Raw genomic sequence first — 19286 nt, 5'->3', positions numbered from 1 at the left:
AGGGCCCAGAGACCCTTACAAACCCCATACTGACCCACAGCCATGGACGGCGCAGGAGGGAAGGAGTCTACAGGCACTGAGTCAGGCGGTCGTCCGTAAGTCATTTCATATAGTAAGTGGCCAAAGCAGTGGACGTCCACACTCTCCAACGTCTGCAGAAGAAAAGACAGCAGAGGGCTTTGTGAATCCCTAGCCCTGGGCTTCCACTAAGAAACATGGCCCAGGGGCAACCCCACCCACAACTGGTAGTGACCACTCGAGGCCTTTTGTAAAAGCTCACAAGAATCGTTTTGACCAAAAGTCTTGGTCCTACCCTTCACGATGGTGCAGTCAGAGGTTCTACCCTTCCTTGGCCCTGCCCAACCAGCCTCTCAGATACAGCAGTGCCGTGGGAGAGACAGGACCAACAGGCGTGCCTGCCCCAACCATACCCATCCCTGCTTAGCACACATTTCTAACAGGGACAGATCATGCATCCTGCCACGGGGATAACTTACACCTAAAACTAAGCCTGCTGTTTCATCACTTTCATCAACTTACATTGATCTTCCTGAACTGTGAGAAATACGATCGGTAGAAGGAAGGAAGGCCCAACAAGGAATTCTCCAGGTCCAGCAGCCGGCAGGTATCCCCATCCAGCATCACGTTGGAAGCGTGAAGATGCCCATAAGGGAATCCCTTGTCATGTAGAAACTTTAGGACCTATGGAAAAGTATGTAGTGGTTACACTCCCCTCCAACTCATTCGATACAAGACAAGCTTAAACTTTGCTTTTTCCGTCAATATATTTTGAAACAAGACCAAACTGGTCACTGGGGAGATTCCTAAAGAAAGAATACATGTCTGTGCATTTCTTTGGAAAAGAGACGGATGCTGAGTGCTTTCCAGCTGTGGACACGCCAAGCCAAGCTCCCTCATTTCCAAAGAACAGAGAAGTGGCCTGTATCTGCTCAGGTTAACAGCTCTGATGCCAAAAGCCTCTACTGTAAGCACTTTCTCTCCCTAAGCACCACATCCCAGCTCTCTTCAGGGCAAAGGTCCTACCGCACAGATGAATAAATTGCCAGGGCTTCTGCCAATTATTCAGGAAGAGGGGTTGAGCTGAAAACATCTCTAGTCCTGTCTCACCTCAGAATATATTTGGCTGTTTATTAATAGAAACACATGACAGCCTCCCACAAAAAGAAGCAAACTTTTCAGTTGCCATTTCATAAACAGTGGTTCAGCCAGTGACAGAGCCACCTGGATACAGCCCTGCAAAAGACCTGGTGAACCACAGCAGTGCCCTGCTGAAGCAGGTGCCCAGGACGATCCGTTGAGAACCAGAAGAAAGTATTACAGCTTCTCTGGTTTTTGTTCTTCATTTATTTATTTTTTAACTTTTTGGCCATGCCATGTGGTATGTGGGATCTTAGTTCCCAGACCAGGGATCGAACCCGCCACCCCTTGAGGTGGAAATACAGTCTTAACCCTGAACCACCACAGAAGTCTCCTGTCTGTTTTGATTTTAATCTCATTCTTTCTTAACTTATACTGGACAAAATACATTACTAATAGTATATATATATAAATTAAACATATATAACATGGGAGTGTTTATGCTTAAATTGTTTTCACTGATACAATTGCATAATCCAAGAAGTTTGGTAAATGCTGCTCTAGAGAGTGATGTGGGACAGGCTTTTTCACGTTAGTTTCACTTCTGTAAAGGGGCGATATGGTTATGTATAGGATATAACAAAAGCAAGAATCTTGGCACAAAGATAAATCAACCAGAAATAACACAAAACTTGGTATTCACACAATAAAGTTCTTAAAAATCACACACTAATTTAGGAATTTCCAATAGCTAAGCTTTTGGAACTGTGTTGGTCTAGATTACTGCTTTAGTCTCAAATATTTGCTTTTGGGGGTAAAATATGACAATGCCACCAGTTTGTATGTGACCAGATAATTTCAACTATTTTAGATATTGCCTGAAAACTTTCCCAAAAGAATACTGTGATGCTGGGTGAAATTCCAATGCAACTGAAACAAAAGTCAGATACCTCTTACCTCTAATACTTGCCGCCCATATGTTTTTATCTGCTGGAGTTCAAGGCCTTGAACCTTCTTAGGGTTGCAGTACTTCTTCAGGAATGGGTCTTTTGGTTTCGCCTTTGGAAAGGAACAAAGAGCACAAAAGGAGGCAGTAGAGGGGTTGGACTCTACACACACATGGCCTCCTTGAACAGACGGACACACTGAGAGGCTGGGGGCATCAGATGAGTCCCGCTGGCAGGACATGGGCTGTTAAACACAGCAGTCTGCACAGTTAATAGAAAGAGGCTGACCAGGGTTCCAGCCTTTTTCTAGTCCAGTGAAGATGTTCCTGGTCTTCACTTTAGCAGACCCCAAAGTCTTGTATACTGTTAGAATTCATCAGTATTGCTTTTTTTAAAAAAAAAAAAAAAAAAAAAAAAAACCAACAACACATAGCAGTGTTAATTATGGGTTTCCCAGGTGGAACTAGTGGTAAAGAACCCGCTCGCCATTGCAGGAGACATAAGAAACATGGGTTCGATCCCTGGGTTGGGAAGATCCCCTGGAGGAAGGCACGGCAACCCACTCCAGTATTCCTGCCTAGAGAATCCCATGAACAAAAGAGCCTGGTGGGCTACAGTCCACAAGGCAGCACAGAAACAGACCCAGCTGAGGTGACTTAGCAAGCATGCAGTGTTAATGGTATTTATTATGGTGTGTTTTACACCTCTAGTATTTATCCATCTTACCCTTTTAACTGTCTTCATCTAATTTCCCTTAAATATCCTCTCCTACCTCTGTTAACCACAAATCGGATCTCTTTTTCTATGAGTGTTTGTAAAGCTTCTCGGTATCCCTTTACAAAAAAAGTTACTTTAAAACTGACCTAAGAGCAGCCTACAATCTAATGGACATAATCATGAAATGCTCAACATTTCCTCATGTGGGTAAAGGAATGCTCTTTAGCCAAATTGGGTAGTTTCTATTGCTAAAATAAATACAAATTCCAAATAAAATTAAAATTAAATCCTCGGGGCCTAGCTTCTAGAAGCTTAGGGATCAAGTGTCAATAACAGGTTCTTAAGGGACTTGAGAACTTCTTGATGACCAGGAACTTGCACCACCAGTACCTTGTAGATCAGGTCCTTCAAGGTTCCTTTTTCATTAAACATTCTAATTAGCAATGCTGAGGATTCATTAGCTGTGGCAAAGGTAACACGATAGATGTAAGGGTGCTGCCAAAACAAAAAAAAGAAATTCACATTTGATCTGCATCAGCATCTAGGTTCCTTTTAGATCCAGGATCTGGTTATACAGAATCAAGTGCCAGCTTGATAGTTTAATTGCACATAAATGCAGAACATTCCCTGAACACATGGTATTTTCAAGTTATCAGATAATCAATTACTAACTCATTTTTTAGATGAGAGAACCAAGGTAAACTACAGTGATTAAGCGAAGTGGCTACAAGTTAAGCTCTCCAAGGGAAGGTATCTGCTTTAACGTGGTCTCACAGTTCAGGCGAAAGTGTGGTGCAAGAGAGGGAAAGTCTGAGTTTTGGGAAAGGTGGTTTTAATATTCTGCCTCTGTAAATTGGTAAAAAAAAAAAAAAAAAAAGCCAAATTCTAGAGCAGCCAAGTGGGAACCAGGACAAATGTGTCTCCCCTCACAGGGCTGCCTAACACTCCACACTGCTGTCTAGTGATAAGCCAGGGAGCATGACAGCCAGAAAACAAGCAATGGCAGCATCTTTCAGCATCTGGCCCTTTTCCAGAGCAGTGAGCATGCGTCTTCCTGTCCCTCTGCTGGAGTGTGCAATATAATGAGTGACACTGCCCTCCTGAGAGGCGGACATGGATGTCAACAAAGCAGGGTGGGGAGTAAGACAAATTATTTAATGACTGAAAGAAAAGTCCTCATGTGACCTGGAATTGTGGATACACGGACTAAATGACTTCAAGTATTACAATGGCCTTGAGCTCAAAGGAGTATCAGGAAGATTTAAACCCTTGGGAGCTGGACTGTGTGAGGATTGGATGGGCAGGGGGACGGAAGGGGGTGCCCAGGGAAATACAGAAAACTGATCATGAAGTTCCTCCTGATCATCACAACAAAGCAACTGTTGGGGATATTTTCACGGCTTTACTGAAATGCAATTCACATCCCAATATAACTCACCTGTTGAAAGTATACAACTCAATGGTTTTCCATATATTCAGAGCTGTGTGACTATCACACAGCCTAATTTTAGAATATTTTCATCACCTCAAAAAGAAACCCAATGAATAAAATAAAAATCCTTGGAATTCATACTGATATAAATAGATAAAAAAGAGAGAACATGAAGCTCTTCCTTATAGTAGAATGCCAACCAGTAAATAAAAGAGAAATGATGGAGTTAGAAAATCTCTAGTGGGTTTGATAAAGACTATGCTACTTGCTGCTGCTAAGTCGCTTTAGGTGTTTCCGACTCTTAGCGACCCCATAGACAGCAGCCCACCAGGCTCTCCCGTCCCTGGGATTCTCCAGGCAAGAATACTGGAGTGGGTTGCCATTTCCTTCTCCAATGCATGAAAGTGAAAAGTGAAAGTGAAGTTGCTCAGCTGTGTCCGACTCTTAGCGACCCCATGGACTGCAGCCTACCAGGCTCCTCCGTCCATGGGATTTTCCAGGCAAGAGTACTGGAGTGGGGCACCATTGCCTTCTCTGATGCTACTTATATAGTCTCAAAGAAAAAACTTCCCTATAACTGCTTATTAATTAGTTTTAGTTATCTTATAAAAATAACTAAGAATGGGTACAAATGTTCAGCTAAAATTGTTCACCATGGCATTTTTTAAAAAAATAAGAGCAAAAAACTAGAAGTGATCCACATGTCTAGTGGATTAGCTGAGTGAACTGAGGTATGGCCGATGATAATTTTATGCAGTCAGTAATAATGATGTATTATACTATATTTATTAACAACAAAAGATGTTCATGGATATACCACTAACAACAACAAAAATCAAGCTTTAGAACAGTATCTATATGATTTTTTTCAAAAATAATCATGTAAGAGAGTTCCCTGGTGGGCCTAGTGGTTAGGATTCTGGGCTTTCACTACTGTGGCCTTGATTCAATTCCTGTTTGGGGAACTAAGAGCCCGCAAGACACAAGGCGCAGCCAAAAATAAAATAAAATTCCAGAGAAGTAACAATTGAACATGACACTTTGGCCCATACTTCAGGTTACTTGCAATTATGGGCAAATTTTATTTTATTTTTGCCTATCTGTGCTTTCCGACTTTCTGCAATTAATATGCACCACTAGCTTGCATTATCTTCTTTTTTAAAAGAGCGTATCCAAGAAAAAAAATTTAGGATTGCACGCTCACAGCCTGCGTGACACAACCTATCAGACTCAAAGACCACAGTATTTTTCTCCGCCAGGTATCACACCACATTAAACACTTGGTCTTGCTAGCTTGACAAGACATTCTCTTCAAAAAACGAATATCAACACTAACTCAATTTTCTCTGGCCAGGTTAGTCTTTTCCTTAAGAATATCTGCATATCTTTTGAAAGACATTCATGAGGTTTTTACCACTGAAAGCCTTGGATTAGAATTCCTTTTCCGGTTAATCTAAATTTGCATCAGTTCTGCTTTCTCAGGCTGGAAACAGATCTCTCAACTCATTAATAATAAACATCCTCACCAGGAACAAGAGGCTCAGAGAAGTGGGTGCTTTCCTACTCTGACATTTGCTTGAAACACAAAAACAATATTTCAGGGTTCCCTGATAATCCAGTGGTCACGACTCTGTGTTTCCACTGCAAGCAGTGCGGATGAGATCCCTGGTAGGGATCCTGCATACCACGCAGCGTGGCCAAATGAATAGAAAAAATTGAATAAATTACCACATTTTGTGGGTGGTCTGGAAGTCGTGAATGTCATTTAAATGGCCAGTGGGAGTAGCCCTGAGCACTTCCAGTCGGAAGAGAAATCCGCTCTACCTCTCTGGGGAGTGCTTTCAGCGCCACCCACCCACAAGAAAACACTGTGAATCCGCCATCGGCGTCAAGAATGACAGAAGGACTTGTACTCACCAAACAGGAAGGCAGAAGTTTGATTAGACACTGAAAATCTTTATCTGACAGATACTTGTCAGGACCAAGGTCAGCCTGCAAACAAGCGAGGAAATATCAGGGTGCTGTTTTGGTCATCAAAAGAAAAATTCCTTACAAGCCTTTCCTTTTTAAAAAAAATCTGTCCAAATACATGACTACTAAACCAAAGATGAAAACCACAGCAATTTGTGTTGCCTCATGGCCTTTCTGGAGTATATAAACATACAAATACTAGCACCTAACTGTAATGTTACCTAATTTTATTAACCAAGTGTATCACTAGAGCTCTCAAAGTGATAGATAAAATAAAAATAATGCTCAAGCATTTAAAAAAAAAAAACTGCCAAAGTGTCAGTCCTAAAGAGGTCCAAGAAAACTATTTTAAGCTGTTCGTATTTCTTTCCAAACATTTACTAGCTGATGAAATGTAGTCACACTGATATTACCACATGCATAAACAAAGTGACTGAAAATGACTCTTTGATGTATGACTAAGGGGCCCTTTACATCTCTTGGCAGCACAGTACAATTTTGTCTTGTTAGTTCTCTTGCTTTTTCATAAACCCACCTGAAGTCCCTGAAATTAGTCTAAAGCAAAACAAAACAAAATTAGCTTACCCAGCTTAACACTAGCCGTTCCTTTGGCTGATTTTTAATCTTCATCAAGAAATATTTCTTCCTTATCCTCCAACCTGTCATAAAAGGAGATGTGTTTATAGCTACATGATCTAACACCAACTGATTCTGTTTTACTGACCAAATAATTAATAAAAATTAAGTTCAGAAACATTATTCATAGGTATATAGGAACCTGCACGCAACCATTTGGTAATACTGAAATGGTAAAAGCTCCACTAAAATAAACTGAAAAATAAAAGAAACTACTCATGGAAAAAGGAAAACAGCACTTCAGTTTAGATTTAATGGAAAAGATAAGAGAGGAATGAATGATAGTTCTGAAACTTAGTTACCACCATCCAAATCCCCAGATGCGTCTGTAACCAAGATTCATTCACTAATAAAAGTTAAGGACTGAATCCTCAAATAGTATGGAAACAGACAAAAAAAGACATCACCTGCATTCCTTATGCATTTCACCTGCATAAAAGCTTTTCTGGGATACTTATAAGAAAGCACGACAAAGAACCCAGTTCTGTGATCCTTTTTTAACACAATGGGCACACCAGTTTCTCACCTATGTCTTTCAATGGTTCTACCACCTCCCACTTTGGCTCTGACCGGAAGAACATGGAAACATGTTGTAAGGCAATCTCTGCAAAGATATTGTGGAAACGTATTTATTAGACAAACATATCAGGAAAGTGCCATACACTTAAGACGTTATTCTTGCAAGTGAAATTCTGATGGTCTTTAAAAACTTAATTATAAAAAAATGAACACAGAGTAAATAAAACATGGGACTCTAGATTGGATCCTGGAACAGAATAACAACAGTAATGAAACATCCAATGAAATCTGAATAAAACTATAATTAATAGTAATGTGTGAATGCTCATTTCTTAGTTTTGATATAAATGTATCATGCTTATATAAAATGTTAACATTAGGGGAAATTGGATGAGGGCATATACGGAAATTCTATACTATCACTGCCATTATTTTTTCTGTAAATCTAAAATTATTCTAAAATCAAAAGTTTATTAAAGACAGTAATTAGTAACAGAATAATTAAACTGGAAGATCTAAAATATGCAAACTAGTTGTCTTAAGCCAAGAATTCAATATATGTACCAGACAACAACTGGAGCACAAAACTCAAAATGTGTCCTAAGGTCACCCTGGAATAGCATTAAACATTGCTTCAAGTGGTATTTATCCCATCTTCATTCCTCATGAAATTATAGCTTTCACCAACAAAGAAGCGATTAGCCTTAAATATATATATTGGAAATAAAAGGCAGTGTTTTAGAAAAACATCCATGCACAGCAACAACATGGCTCTGTTGTGGGAAACCACTGTACATCTGCTTACTGGGAAAAAAAAATCCATCCTTCTCTTTGTGTTTATCATGAGAATGTTTCCCCCTTCTATGAAGACAATGAAAAGAGGAAGTTCTTTAAAGTTCACCATATAAAAAAATCATCAGAATAACTGTGCTTTTTACATTTCCTGCAAAAAGCAACATCTGTAATTTGCTGTTTCCCCCCTCAATGTAGTGAGTGAATGAAAGCCACGTTGGATCCCTGAAAGCAAACAGCAATCCTGCAAATCCATTGTGAAACTGCACTTCTGCCAAGCATCAGTTACATCCCAGGCACCAGGGATTCAGCAGAAACTCTTTCCATGTGTTGAAATGACCTAGTCTGGAACTACTATGCCTAGAGCTTGGCAGACAATATTATTTTGATATATTTTAGAGTACATTATCAATTAAGAGATTTGGGGAAGAAAACAATCTTACTGACTCAATATGTAAAGCGTCAGTGCTGTCTGCACCTAAAAGAATATGAGATGACAGATACAGAACAGACTCCATTTACATTCGCTTTAACTACTCCAATGTGACAACCATTTGGAGAGGTTGGGTGTGGCGGCAGCAGACGAATTTTCATAACCAACACTGGAAGCTCTGAACTTTTTCTGTAAGTAATGCTGATATAAAAGGCTTTCAGCATTTCCAAAATAACTTGAATGTAAGCTACTTCAAAAGATATTCTTTTACATGAAAATCACAACATTGAGAAGGATTATGAAAAATAATCTTCTAAATGCGATACACTGTCATTCTCAGAGACTTTAAAGGACAGTTGGTTTAGAACTAACAGTGACTCATAATCCCTGACAATCTCATTATTTCACCATGTTTACTGTGCATTGTACATTGTTTTTGGAGTGGGGGAAGTAGCTGTGAGTAAATGTAACATGTTTAGATTTGTTACTGACAAATTAAGGATTAGAAAATAGCTTTTTTTTTCCCTTCTTTTTTATCTTTGGGATCAGGAAATTATAGAAAGGACACTGTCTTTCCTCTGAGCTATGATTTATTCTCAAGTAAGCCACACGACCACCATGCTCCCAATATTAATCCCTTCCCTCCTCAGATTCAGGTAACACATTTCAATCCTAAACGTCTTCTGCTTAGAAGTCTTTGCTGGCGCCCCATGTCCTTACCAATTAGGACCAAGCTTCTAAACCTCACACCTTTGGTCTTTAGCCCCCCTACCCCCACCGCCCAATAATGTGTGAGCCTCACACTCTTGTCACTGAGAGTGTACCTGCCATGGCCCCTGAAGACTGGCCTACCCTAATCCTCAGCATTCTCTACTCCTGCCCATCCAACCTTTGAGGCTCAACCCAAACTTGCTGCTCCCCTAGCCAGGGCTTGCTCCCTTCTTCCCTCCTCTGTACTCTCCAGTGCTCCACACGGCCCTCTCCTACGGCATTCTGTCCTACTAGTCTTCCACAAGACTGTGATCATTGGCTTTAGAAAGAAATATCTTAAACACGGCAGAGCCCACAGCCACACAGAAATATTTACTTCTTTCTCTCCTGGAGTACGGGCCCTTGCCTCTTGGCCTAGCTAACTTCTACTCACCTCAGGTCTCCATGCAGGTGTCACCTCTTCTGGGAAGCCTTCCTCCACCTTCAGAGCTGGGTCATCTCTACCTGGACCCCCACCCTCGAGGTGCTATCATGTCTTTAACCTGGCACAGTCTTTACCAGTCAATCTCCCTACAGAAGTACTCCTACCCCAGTACTCCTCCCTGGGGCAGGAGTTGGGTTAGGAGACTATTTCCTGCTTGGTGCTGCAGTCACAGTACCTGTCACATAGCAGGTGCTCAGTAAATATCTGATGAAGTAAGAACTAACCAAGGGTTCAATGGGCTTCCTAAATAGCTCAGTAGTAAACAATCTGCCTGCCAACCAGGAGACGTGGGTTCGATCCTGGGTTGAGAAGATTCCCCTGGAAAAGGAAATGGCAACCCACTCCAGTATTCTTGCCTGGGAAATCTCATACTTAGAGGAGCCCGGCAGGCTACAGTCCATGGGGTCGCAAAGAATCGGACACGACTAAGCGACTACCCCACAGTAGCAAGGGTTGAATCCATGCGCAATGGGTGTGCACACTCATTCATGAGCACACGAAATCCATGAAAAGGAAGGCATGTGCCCTCCCTTTCATTAGCACTGACTGACCCATGGGGGAAACTGCACGCTTTCTTCTGCTGCTGCTAAGTCGCTGCAGTTGTGTCCGACTCTGTGCGACCCCATGGACGGCAGCCCACCAGGCTCCCCCGTCCCTGGGATTCTCCAGGCAAGAACACTGGAGTTGGTTGCCATTTTCTTCTCCAATGCATGAAAGTGAAAAGTGAAAGTGAAGACGCTCAGTCGTGTCTGACTCTCATGCTCTCTAGACGCTGACAAACAAGCCCCAGACAGGAAACACAGAGCGACACCTTCAAGTCCACCTTACGCTCCCCACAGAGCTCAGACTTCTCAGCTCAGAAAGTATCAGCTGCCCTCACTGTGTGCAGCCTTTGACCACCTAGATCTTAGCCCCATGAAGTGACTGCAGGGAATACAGACCAGCTGGTATGTTACAGCAAACTGCAGCCTTTCTGAAGCACCCTGCTCTTGTTCTGAATATAATCTCACCTTCACTCCCACCCTCCTCTCCTGCCCAAACCCTCCCTCTCTCTTCCACTCCACCCTGGAGCCCACCACTATCTGACCTGTTCACAGGACTCTTGGGATTTTAGAGCTAGAAGAGAGCTTTGGATACTATCTGGTCCACTCTCCCCACCTCCATCTCTTATGTTATCAGTCAGGACCCCGAGGCCTACAGAGTGGAGAGGGTGCTGCTAATAAGAAAGCTGGGGCCAGGATGCAGGCCTCTTGATTTCTGGTCTCAGTGACGTCTGCATGGACATTAAAAAGCTTATTTACGGAGTGGTTTAAGGTGGGAAGATGGTTACTGTGCAGTGATGGCTATACCTTGCTAACAAGATGAATAACGTGATGTGTGTGTATGTGTACATGTTTCTCAACATAAACCCCGCATGACTGGCCAGGAGACAATTGATTTCCCTGTACAACAGCTGGCCCTCAATTAGACTTTTTAATTCAAATGAACAACCCCAAACCAACCCTCAACAAAGCACCAAGGACCCATATTTCCTTTCAGTGAATTTGGTAGTAAAAAGAGATTGGAATACCAGACCATCTTATCTGCCTCCTCAGAAACCTGTATGCAGGTCAAGAAGCAACAGTAAGAACCAGACATGGAATAACAGACTGGTTCAAAATTGGGAAAGGGGTACATCAAGGCTATAGATTGTCACCCTGTTGATTGAACTTCTGTGCAGAGTACATCATGTGAAATGCCAGGCTGGATGAATCACAAGCTGGAATCAAGACTGCTGGGAGAAATATCAACCTCCGATATGCAGATGATACCACCCTAACGGCAGAAAGTATGGTGAAAGACGAGAATGAAAAAGCTGGCTGAAAACTCAACTTTCAAAAAATGAAGATCATGACATCCAGACCCATCACTTCATGACAAATACATGGGGAAAACTTGGAAACAGTGACAGATTTTATTTTCTTGGGCTCCAAAATCACTGCAGATGGTGACTGCAGCCATGAAGTTAAAAGATGATTGTGCCTTGGAAGGAAAGCTATGAAAAACCCAAACAGCATATTAAAAAGCACAGATATCACTTTGCCCACAAACGTTCATACAGTCAAAGCTATGGTTTTTCCAGTAGTCACATACAGATGTGAGAGCTGGACCATAAAGAAGGCTGACAGCCAAAGAACTGATGCTTTCAAAATGTAGTGCTGGAGAAGACTCTTGAGAGTGCCTTGGACAGCGAGGAGATCAATCCAGTCAATCCTAAATTAAATCAGTCCTGAATATTCATTAGAAGGACTGATGCTGAACCTTGAACTCCAATACTTCGGCCACCTGATGCGAAGAGTTGACTCACTGGAAAAGACCCTGATGCTGGGAAAGACTGAGGGCAGGAGGAGAAGGGGATGACAGAAGATGAGATGGTTGGATGGCATCATGGATTCAACAGACATGAGTCTGAGCAAACTCCAGGAGATAGTGAAGGACAGGGAAGCCTGGTGTACTGCAGTTCATGGGATCACAAAGAGTGGGACCCAACTGAGCAACTGAACAACAAAAAAGCAGAAGGAAAGGAAGAAAAGGACCAGCAATCCCTGGCTGGGGTCCCAGAGAGGAAAGCAGGGAGCTGCTGATGTCCTGAGAGCTGCTGGCCACCCATCCCCTGGGGAATGGGTGGCGTCAACATGTCTCCTCTGACAAAACACCTGCAGGCTCAGTCAGAGCAACAGGCAGGAAATGTGGCCTTGGTGGTTTCAGCCACACCTGAACACAAAACTCAGATCCTGCTGAAGGGAAGCTGGACAGTGGCCACAGAAACTAAGGAGAGGTACAGACAGTATCCATATTACAGGGGAAATGCCGGAAGCTGGAGGTGCACGGGGTGCCCTTGGGGGCCATGGGCCACACTGTAAGTTTTGGGAAACCTGGACAAGACTGCCCTGCTCTTTGGGGAACAGCTCAGTTAAGCTGATGTGGAGGAGGTGGCCTGGGTTTCCCTTTCCTGAGGCACTTGGTGAGTCAGCGCAGAGGAAAGACAAAGTTCTGACATTTCATGCAAAGGGGGAAATTAATCAGCACTTCTCTGAAAACAGCACCCAACCCTTATTGTTTCATCAGGACTGTGCCCTCTAAATAGCGGCAGCTACTTAAGTGTTTGGGTTCTGGCAGGAGTCTCTGACAGTTTTCTCACACTCCTGTGCTCATCTCCTTTGGATTCCTGATTGTCTGGCATCCTGGGAGAGAGGGGAAAAATCAGGACAAGAGCAGCATGTAGAGAGGGACATGAGGAGGAGATATAGGGATCAGACAATGTTCCAGGGGCTGAGCAGCATTTTAATTGAGAAACATTCAAACACTAGACACTTGTGCAATCATACAAATGTGCAACCCTAGGTAAGGCCCTTCTTGGGAGACTGCTCATGTATAAAATGAGAGGGTTCTCCTGGAACTCAATGAGTTTGGCACAGTTGCAGGATACAAAATTAATATGCAGAAACTGGTTGCATTTCTGTATACTAACGAGAAACTATCACAAAGAAATGAAAGTAAGAAAACAATTCCATTTACAATCATATCAAGAAGAATAAATCCAACTAAACAGGTAAAAGATCTGTACTCTAAAAACTCTAAGACACTAACGAAAGAAAGTGAAGAGGACACAAACAGATGAAAAGATATACTGTGTTCATGGACTGGAAGAATGAATATAGCTAAAATGACTGTACAGGCTAAGGCAATCTACAGATTCAGTGCAATCCCTATAAAATATCACTAGCTTTTTTCACAGAGCTAGAGCAAATAATTCTAAATTTTTATGGAAACAGAAGAGATCTTGAATAGTCAAAACAATCTTGAAAAAGAAACGCTGGAAGTATCATGCTTCTGATTTCAAAGCACACTACAAAGGTACAATAGTCAAAACGGTATGGTACTGGGATGTGCACAAGCACACAGAGCATGAAGAAACAGAACAGAGCGCCCAGAAATGAACCCGCACTTCTATCAGCAATTAATCTATTAATACAACAAAGGAGGCAAGAATATACAATGGAGAAAAGACAACCTCTTCAATAAATTCGGGAAAATTAGACAGCTGAATGCAACAGAACCAAACTGGACTACTCTCTCACATCATATACAAAAATAAACTAAAAATGGATTAAAGACATAAATGGAAGACCTAAAAACATAAAATTCCTAGGAGAAAACACAGGTGACAAACTCTTTGACACTGGTCTTAGCAATGTTTTTTTGGATATGCCCCCTTGGGAAACACAAGAAGCAAAAACCAACCAATGGAACCTAATCAAACTTAAAAGCTTTTGCACAGCAAAGAAAACCATTAACAAAACAAAAAGACCAGCTGCTGAATCGGAGAACAGATTTGCAAACAATGTATCTGACAAATGGTTAATGTTCAAAATATACAAAGAACTCATACAACTAAATATCAAAACACAAAAAACACTATTAAAAAATGGGCAGAATACTTGAACAGACATTTTTCCCAAGAAGACAGACAGATCGCCAACAGGTACATGAAAAGATGCTCAACATCAGTACTCATCAGGGAAATGCAAATCAAAACCACAGTGAAGTATCACCTCACACCCATCAGGATGGCTATCATCAAAAAGACCACGAATAAATAACAAGTTTTGGTGAAGATGCAGAGAAAAAGAACCCTTGTGGATTACTGATGAGAAGGTAACTTGAAATAGCCACTACAGCAAAGAATACGGAGAGCCCTCAAAAACTTTAGACACAGAACTACCATATGGTTGTTCAATTTCACTCCTTGGTATTTACCAGAAGAAAATGAAAACACTAACTAGAAAAAAATATACACACCCACCATGTTCACTGTGGCATTATTCACAGTGGCTGAGATGTGGACGCAACCTAGGTATCACAGGGCATATTAATCAGCCACAAAAAAGAATGACATCTTGCCATTTGCAACAACATGGAGGGATACAGTTGATAACTACATAATATCTTTTTATGGTGACATATGTAAGTAGACTTATCATGATGATTATTTTGACAGGTATAGAAACATCAAATCATAATGTTGTGTAACAGGAACTAACACAGTAGTGCAGGTCAATTATTCGTCAAAAACGCACAGAAAAAGAGATCAGATTTGTGGTTACCAGAGGTGGGGGCTGGAGGTAGGAGGATGGGGAATTGAATGAAGGTGGCCAAAAGGTACAAACTTCAGCTATAAGATAAATAAGTACTAGGAATGCAATACCCAGCATGATAAATATAACTAACTTTGTTGTACATTATGCATGAAAGTTACTAAGAGAGTAAACTCTAAGAGTTCTTATCACACAGAAGCAATTTTCCTCTCCTACTTTAATCCTGCATCTCTATGAGATGACAGATGGTCACTAAACTTACTGTGATCCTCATGTCACAATGTATGTAAGTCAAATCACTATGCTATATACCTAAACATATTCAGTGCTGTATGTCAATCATATCTCAATAAAACTAGAAGGAAAACAACAACAAACTTACATTAAAAAATAAATAAAACAAGAGGGTTAGTCTAGATGCATCTGCTACAAGGTCCCTGCTAGCTCTGATCCCCTGGCAACTCAAGGTATTTCTAGTACAAGCTCCCTGAGAACAAGGAGCACATTTTCCTCGCACCTGTACCCCAACACCCAGCCCCACACCCAGGACATGGCATGGCAGAGCAGAGAGTCAAGCGTCCGGAATGGATAGCATCATCACATGTACACTACACCGTGACATTTGACCTAAGGAGGACACTAGCAGACACTGTCGGGAAACGACGCGGACGAACAAACCAGTGAACAGGGCTGAGCTGCAAGGGACTCGATAAAAGTCAGCCCAGAGTCCATGGTGTGACAATCCTGGAACAAGTGAGGTGAAGTAGGTGAAATGAAAGCCAAGGGAGACCTGCTCTGAGAGAACACGAGTTGTCCTGGGAGCCCCAGGCTGGTGATGCCTTTTCTCCAATGAGCTCCAAGAAACAAGTGGGGTAAAAATGCAAGCCTTGTAACAACTCAAAGTTCTGTTTCATAACTTACAGCAAATATGAGTTTGAAATAAACTTCCCTTCAGTGGGTTGCTTTCTACAAAGGCATTCTTCTTACCCCTGCAGGCACTTTCACTAGAAGACGACAGGCATGTCCTCGGGCAAGGCTTCTCAAACTTTAATATGCATGCAAATGACCTGGGGACCTTGTTAAAAACCACATCCTGATTCTAGGTTTGGGCTGGGGCCTGAATGCTACATCCCTAACAAGCTCCTGATGATGCCAGTGCTGCTGGTCAGAGGACCCGTGATGTGAGTAGCAATTTCCAACTGTGGTTTTCAAACTCAGCTGCGTATCAGAATCTCTGGGGAGGGCAAGCTTACAAACTATGAACTCCATCCACAGAGATTCTGATTTGACTGGCATGAATGCAGTCTGGGCATTGGAATTTTTTTTAAAGCTCCCCAGGTGATTCCATTATGCAGAAAAGTTTCAGGCTACCCTGGTAGACTGCAGTAGACATCAGTTCGATCCCTGATCCAGGAAGATTCCACATGCCTCAGAGCAACAAAGTCCATGTGCCGTAACTACTGAGCCTGTGCTCTGGAGCCTGGGAGCTGCAATTACTGAGTCCATGTGCTGCAGCTACTGAAGCCCTCACGCCCTAGAGCCCGTGCCCAGAAACAAGAGATGTTACCACAATGAGAAGCCCGCACATCACAGCTAGAAAAACGAAGACCCAGCATGGCCAAAACTTAATCAGTTAATTAATTAAAAATAAGATCAAGAAAAGTTTCGTGCCTGATAAGCAGTCCTCTGTTTCCCTCTATCTGACACAAGAATAAAAGCATCTCCTTCTAATTACTTCAAAAGGAGTGTTCTAAGGACGCAAAATGTAGCCTCTAAACAGTCTATTCTCTTAGCAAGGAAATCAGCTTATTAATGATACCCAGTGTTCCACTTAGACTCTCAGCATGGTTTAGCTTTAACAAATTGGCTGAATTCTAGTCACTGGTTTGGTTTTACAACAGCTTCTATTGGCCTGTTCAAGACCATGCCAGAGTGTATTAAACATTTAATCACTCATTCTGCTGACAATAGGCTTACAGAACTGCTGCTGGCCGTGTGTGTGACTGGCACCCTTTCCCACTCAGGCCCCTGGCTGCTGCTCTGTCCAGGGAAGGTTTGGAAAGGGACCACCTGCTCCCCAGGCTTTGCACACAGCAGGTTTCAGCAAGCAACTGGGAAGACACAGAAAGGCCCCTTCTGAATCACTATTGTGTTTAAAGTAATTCCCAAAAGAGCCAGGCATAATATATATTGTAAACACAAAAACAGGCAAATATAAATCAAACTGACATTACTGTACAGATCACTGTGGACTATTTACTCTCAGTTTTGTCAGGGAAGATAATAGTGATAAGACTTTGTACACAGACAAGTTCTCTTCCGTATTTTTCTAAACAAGCATTAAAAATATTTTAGAACTAATTTTTGTCTTATAGAGACATGGATGGACCTAGAGTGTGTCACACCAAGGGAAGTAAGTCAGAAAGACAAAAATAAATATCTGTTAACACATATAAGTGTGTCTAGAAAAATGGTACAGATGAACCTGTTTCCAAGGCAGGAACAGAGATGCAGACATAGAGAAGGCATATGTGGACAGTGGGGGGAGGAGAGGGTGGGATGAATCGGGAGATTAGGACTGATACATATGCACTACCACACGTGACACAGATAGGTAGTGGGAAACCGCAGTAAAATACAGCAGGCTCAGCTCAGTGCTCCATGGCGGCTTAGAGGGTGGGCTGGGGGTGGCGGTCAGCAGCTGAGGAGGGAGGGGATATACGTGTACATACAGCTAATTCACTTTATGGTACAGCAGAAATTAACACAACATTATAAAGCAATTATCTTCCAGTTTAAAAATATGTTCTTCTTAGATATCTACAGTAAATTACAATCAGGTAAGTATTAGCAGATGAATAATGCCCTAGAGTTGGACCGTGAAGAAAGCTGAGCGCCAAAGAATTAATGCTTTTGAACTGTGGTTTTGGAGAAGACTCTTGAGAGTCCCTTGGACTGCAAGGAGATCCAACCAGTCCATTCTAAAGGAGATGGGTCCTGGGTGTTCTTTGGAAGGACTGATGCTGAAGCTGAAACTCCAGTACTTTGGCCACCTCATGCGAAGAGTTGACTCATTGGAAAAGAAATGCTGGCAGGGATTAGGGGCAGGAGGAGAAGGGGATGACAGAGGGATGGCGGGATGGCATCACCGACTTGATGGACATGAGTTTGAGTGAACTCCGGGAGTTGGTGATGGACAGGGAGGCCTGGCATGCTGCAGTTCATGGGGTCACAAAGAGTCAGACACGACTGAGCAACTGAACTGAACTGAACTGAATGCCCTAGAACACATCTCCCCATCTGGAAGGAGAGTTTGTCCCACATATATTATCTCTGGCAAAGAAAAGTGCCTCTTTTGTCCCAGGAATGTAGCTGATAGATCCCTCTACTTACCAGTGTAGTTTGCAGAATAGTTGTTTGGATCTAGAAACTTCTTAACCAGCTCACAGTTAGACAAGATATGATTTGTGGTGATAACGTTGAGATAGTTCTGAAGACCTTTCTGCCTCTCAGCTATAAATTCACGATCCATGTTACCAATCAATTTTTTGGGAGGAAGAGGTAGACTTAGGCCTGCAATCTTTAATTAAAAAGAAAAAAGAAAAGTATTATACTCATGTCATCCCCAAATAAGACAGAATAGCAGAATCCCTGAGCCAAGGTTTCGTTAGGTCTAAAACATTTCAGGATACATCCTAATCAGTCGTATTGTAAAACTGTGAAAACCTGTACATCTTAGAACTGATAAAATACTTTACTAAGTGTAGCACTTTAAGACTTAATTTTTTAAATGAAATTTACACATAAACATATTTTCCAAGAGTCAAATACTTTTGTTTATTACCGCTGGCAGTCCCATGATGCTCGCTCCCCACCACCCCAGCCGAAAGGTGACATATCCATTCCCCACTCCCCAAAGGGGGCCACATTCAACTCTTTCAGCTGATCTTTTGGAAGAAGTGATGGTTTACATTGTTATGCCTTGATTTTTCACTTTTAGGCATTATCTGCAAGTTTCTCCGTTACTGGAGATGAGGGTTAAGTTCTCTTTCACGACCTGATCCCATCCACACACATTCTAAACCTAATTCTTCCAACATCATGATACTATCACTTAAATAAGTGCAGCATGCATGCTTACATTAGGTAAATTATACTCACAACTGAGTCAAAGAGCATGCTTACTACTACTTTCTGTCAACTAACATTTTTTTTTCTAGTTTTCTCTTCAACTACAAACTCTCCATCTAAGCCTTTCTTCAACACACTGAGATACAAAGATGAAACAATGTCATCTTGAAGAGCACTTTCCAGAACCCAGCAACCTGTTCCAAGCAGGACAGGTGGTCCCTAGTCCTGCCACAAGACTTGCGTCCCAGGACCTCCCTTCACCACCATGTTAGAGAAG

At 42.0% G+C, this 19286-nt stretch overlaps 1 protein-coding gene across 5 annotated transcripts in view; it reads right to left on the bottom strand.

Moving 5' to 3' along the window:
• Positions 1-19286, bottom strand: part of PXK (PX domain containing serine/threonine kinase like) — an 83012-nt gene that overhangs the window by 28330 nt on the left and 35396 nt on the right. For 4 of the 5 annotated variants that reach the window (XM_052642138.1, XM_052642146.1, XM_052642166.1 and 1 more), the window contains exons 4-11: positions 18272-18458; positions 7328-7405; positions 6751-6824; positions 6112-6186; positions 3153-3257; positions 2056-2157; positions 541-702; positions 35-152 (exon numbers count right to left, since the gene is read on the bottom strand). In XM_052642138.1, the coding sequence (XP_052498098.1) occupies positions 35-152; positions 541-702; positions 2056-2157; positions 3153-3257; positions 6112-6186; positions 6751-6824; positions 7328-7405; positions 18272-18458 (901 nt within the window). The remainder of the gene's footprint in view (positions 1-34; positions 153-540; positions 703-2055; positions 2158-3152; positions 3258-6111; positions 6187-6750; positions 6825-7327; positions 7406-18271; positions 18459-19286) is intronic. The other variant, XM_052642153.1, reaches the window with a different exon arrangement.

The sequence above is a fragment of the Budorcas taxicolor genome, chromosome 1 (assembly GCF_023091745.1).
Source record: "Budorcas taxicolor isolate Tak-1 chromosome 1, Takin1.1, whole genome shotgun sequence".
NCBI classification, from domain to species: domain Eukaryota; kingdom Metazoa; phylum Chordata; class Mammalia; order Artiodactyla; family Bovidae; genus Budorcas; species Budorcas taxicolor.
This window is presented reverse-complemented; position numbering and strand designations above follow the sequence as displayed.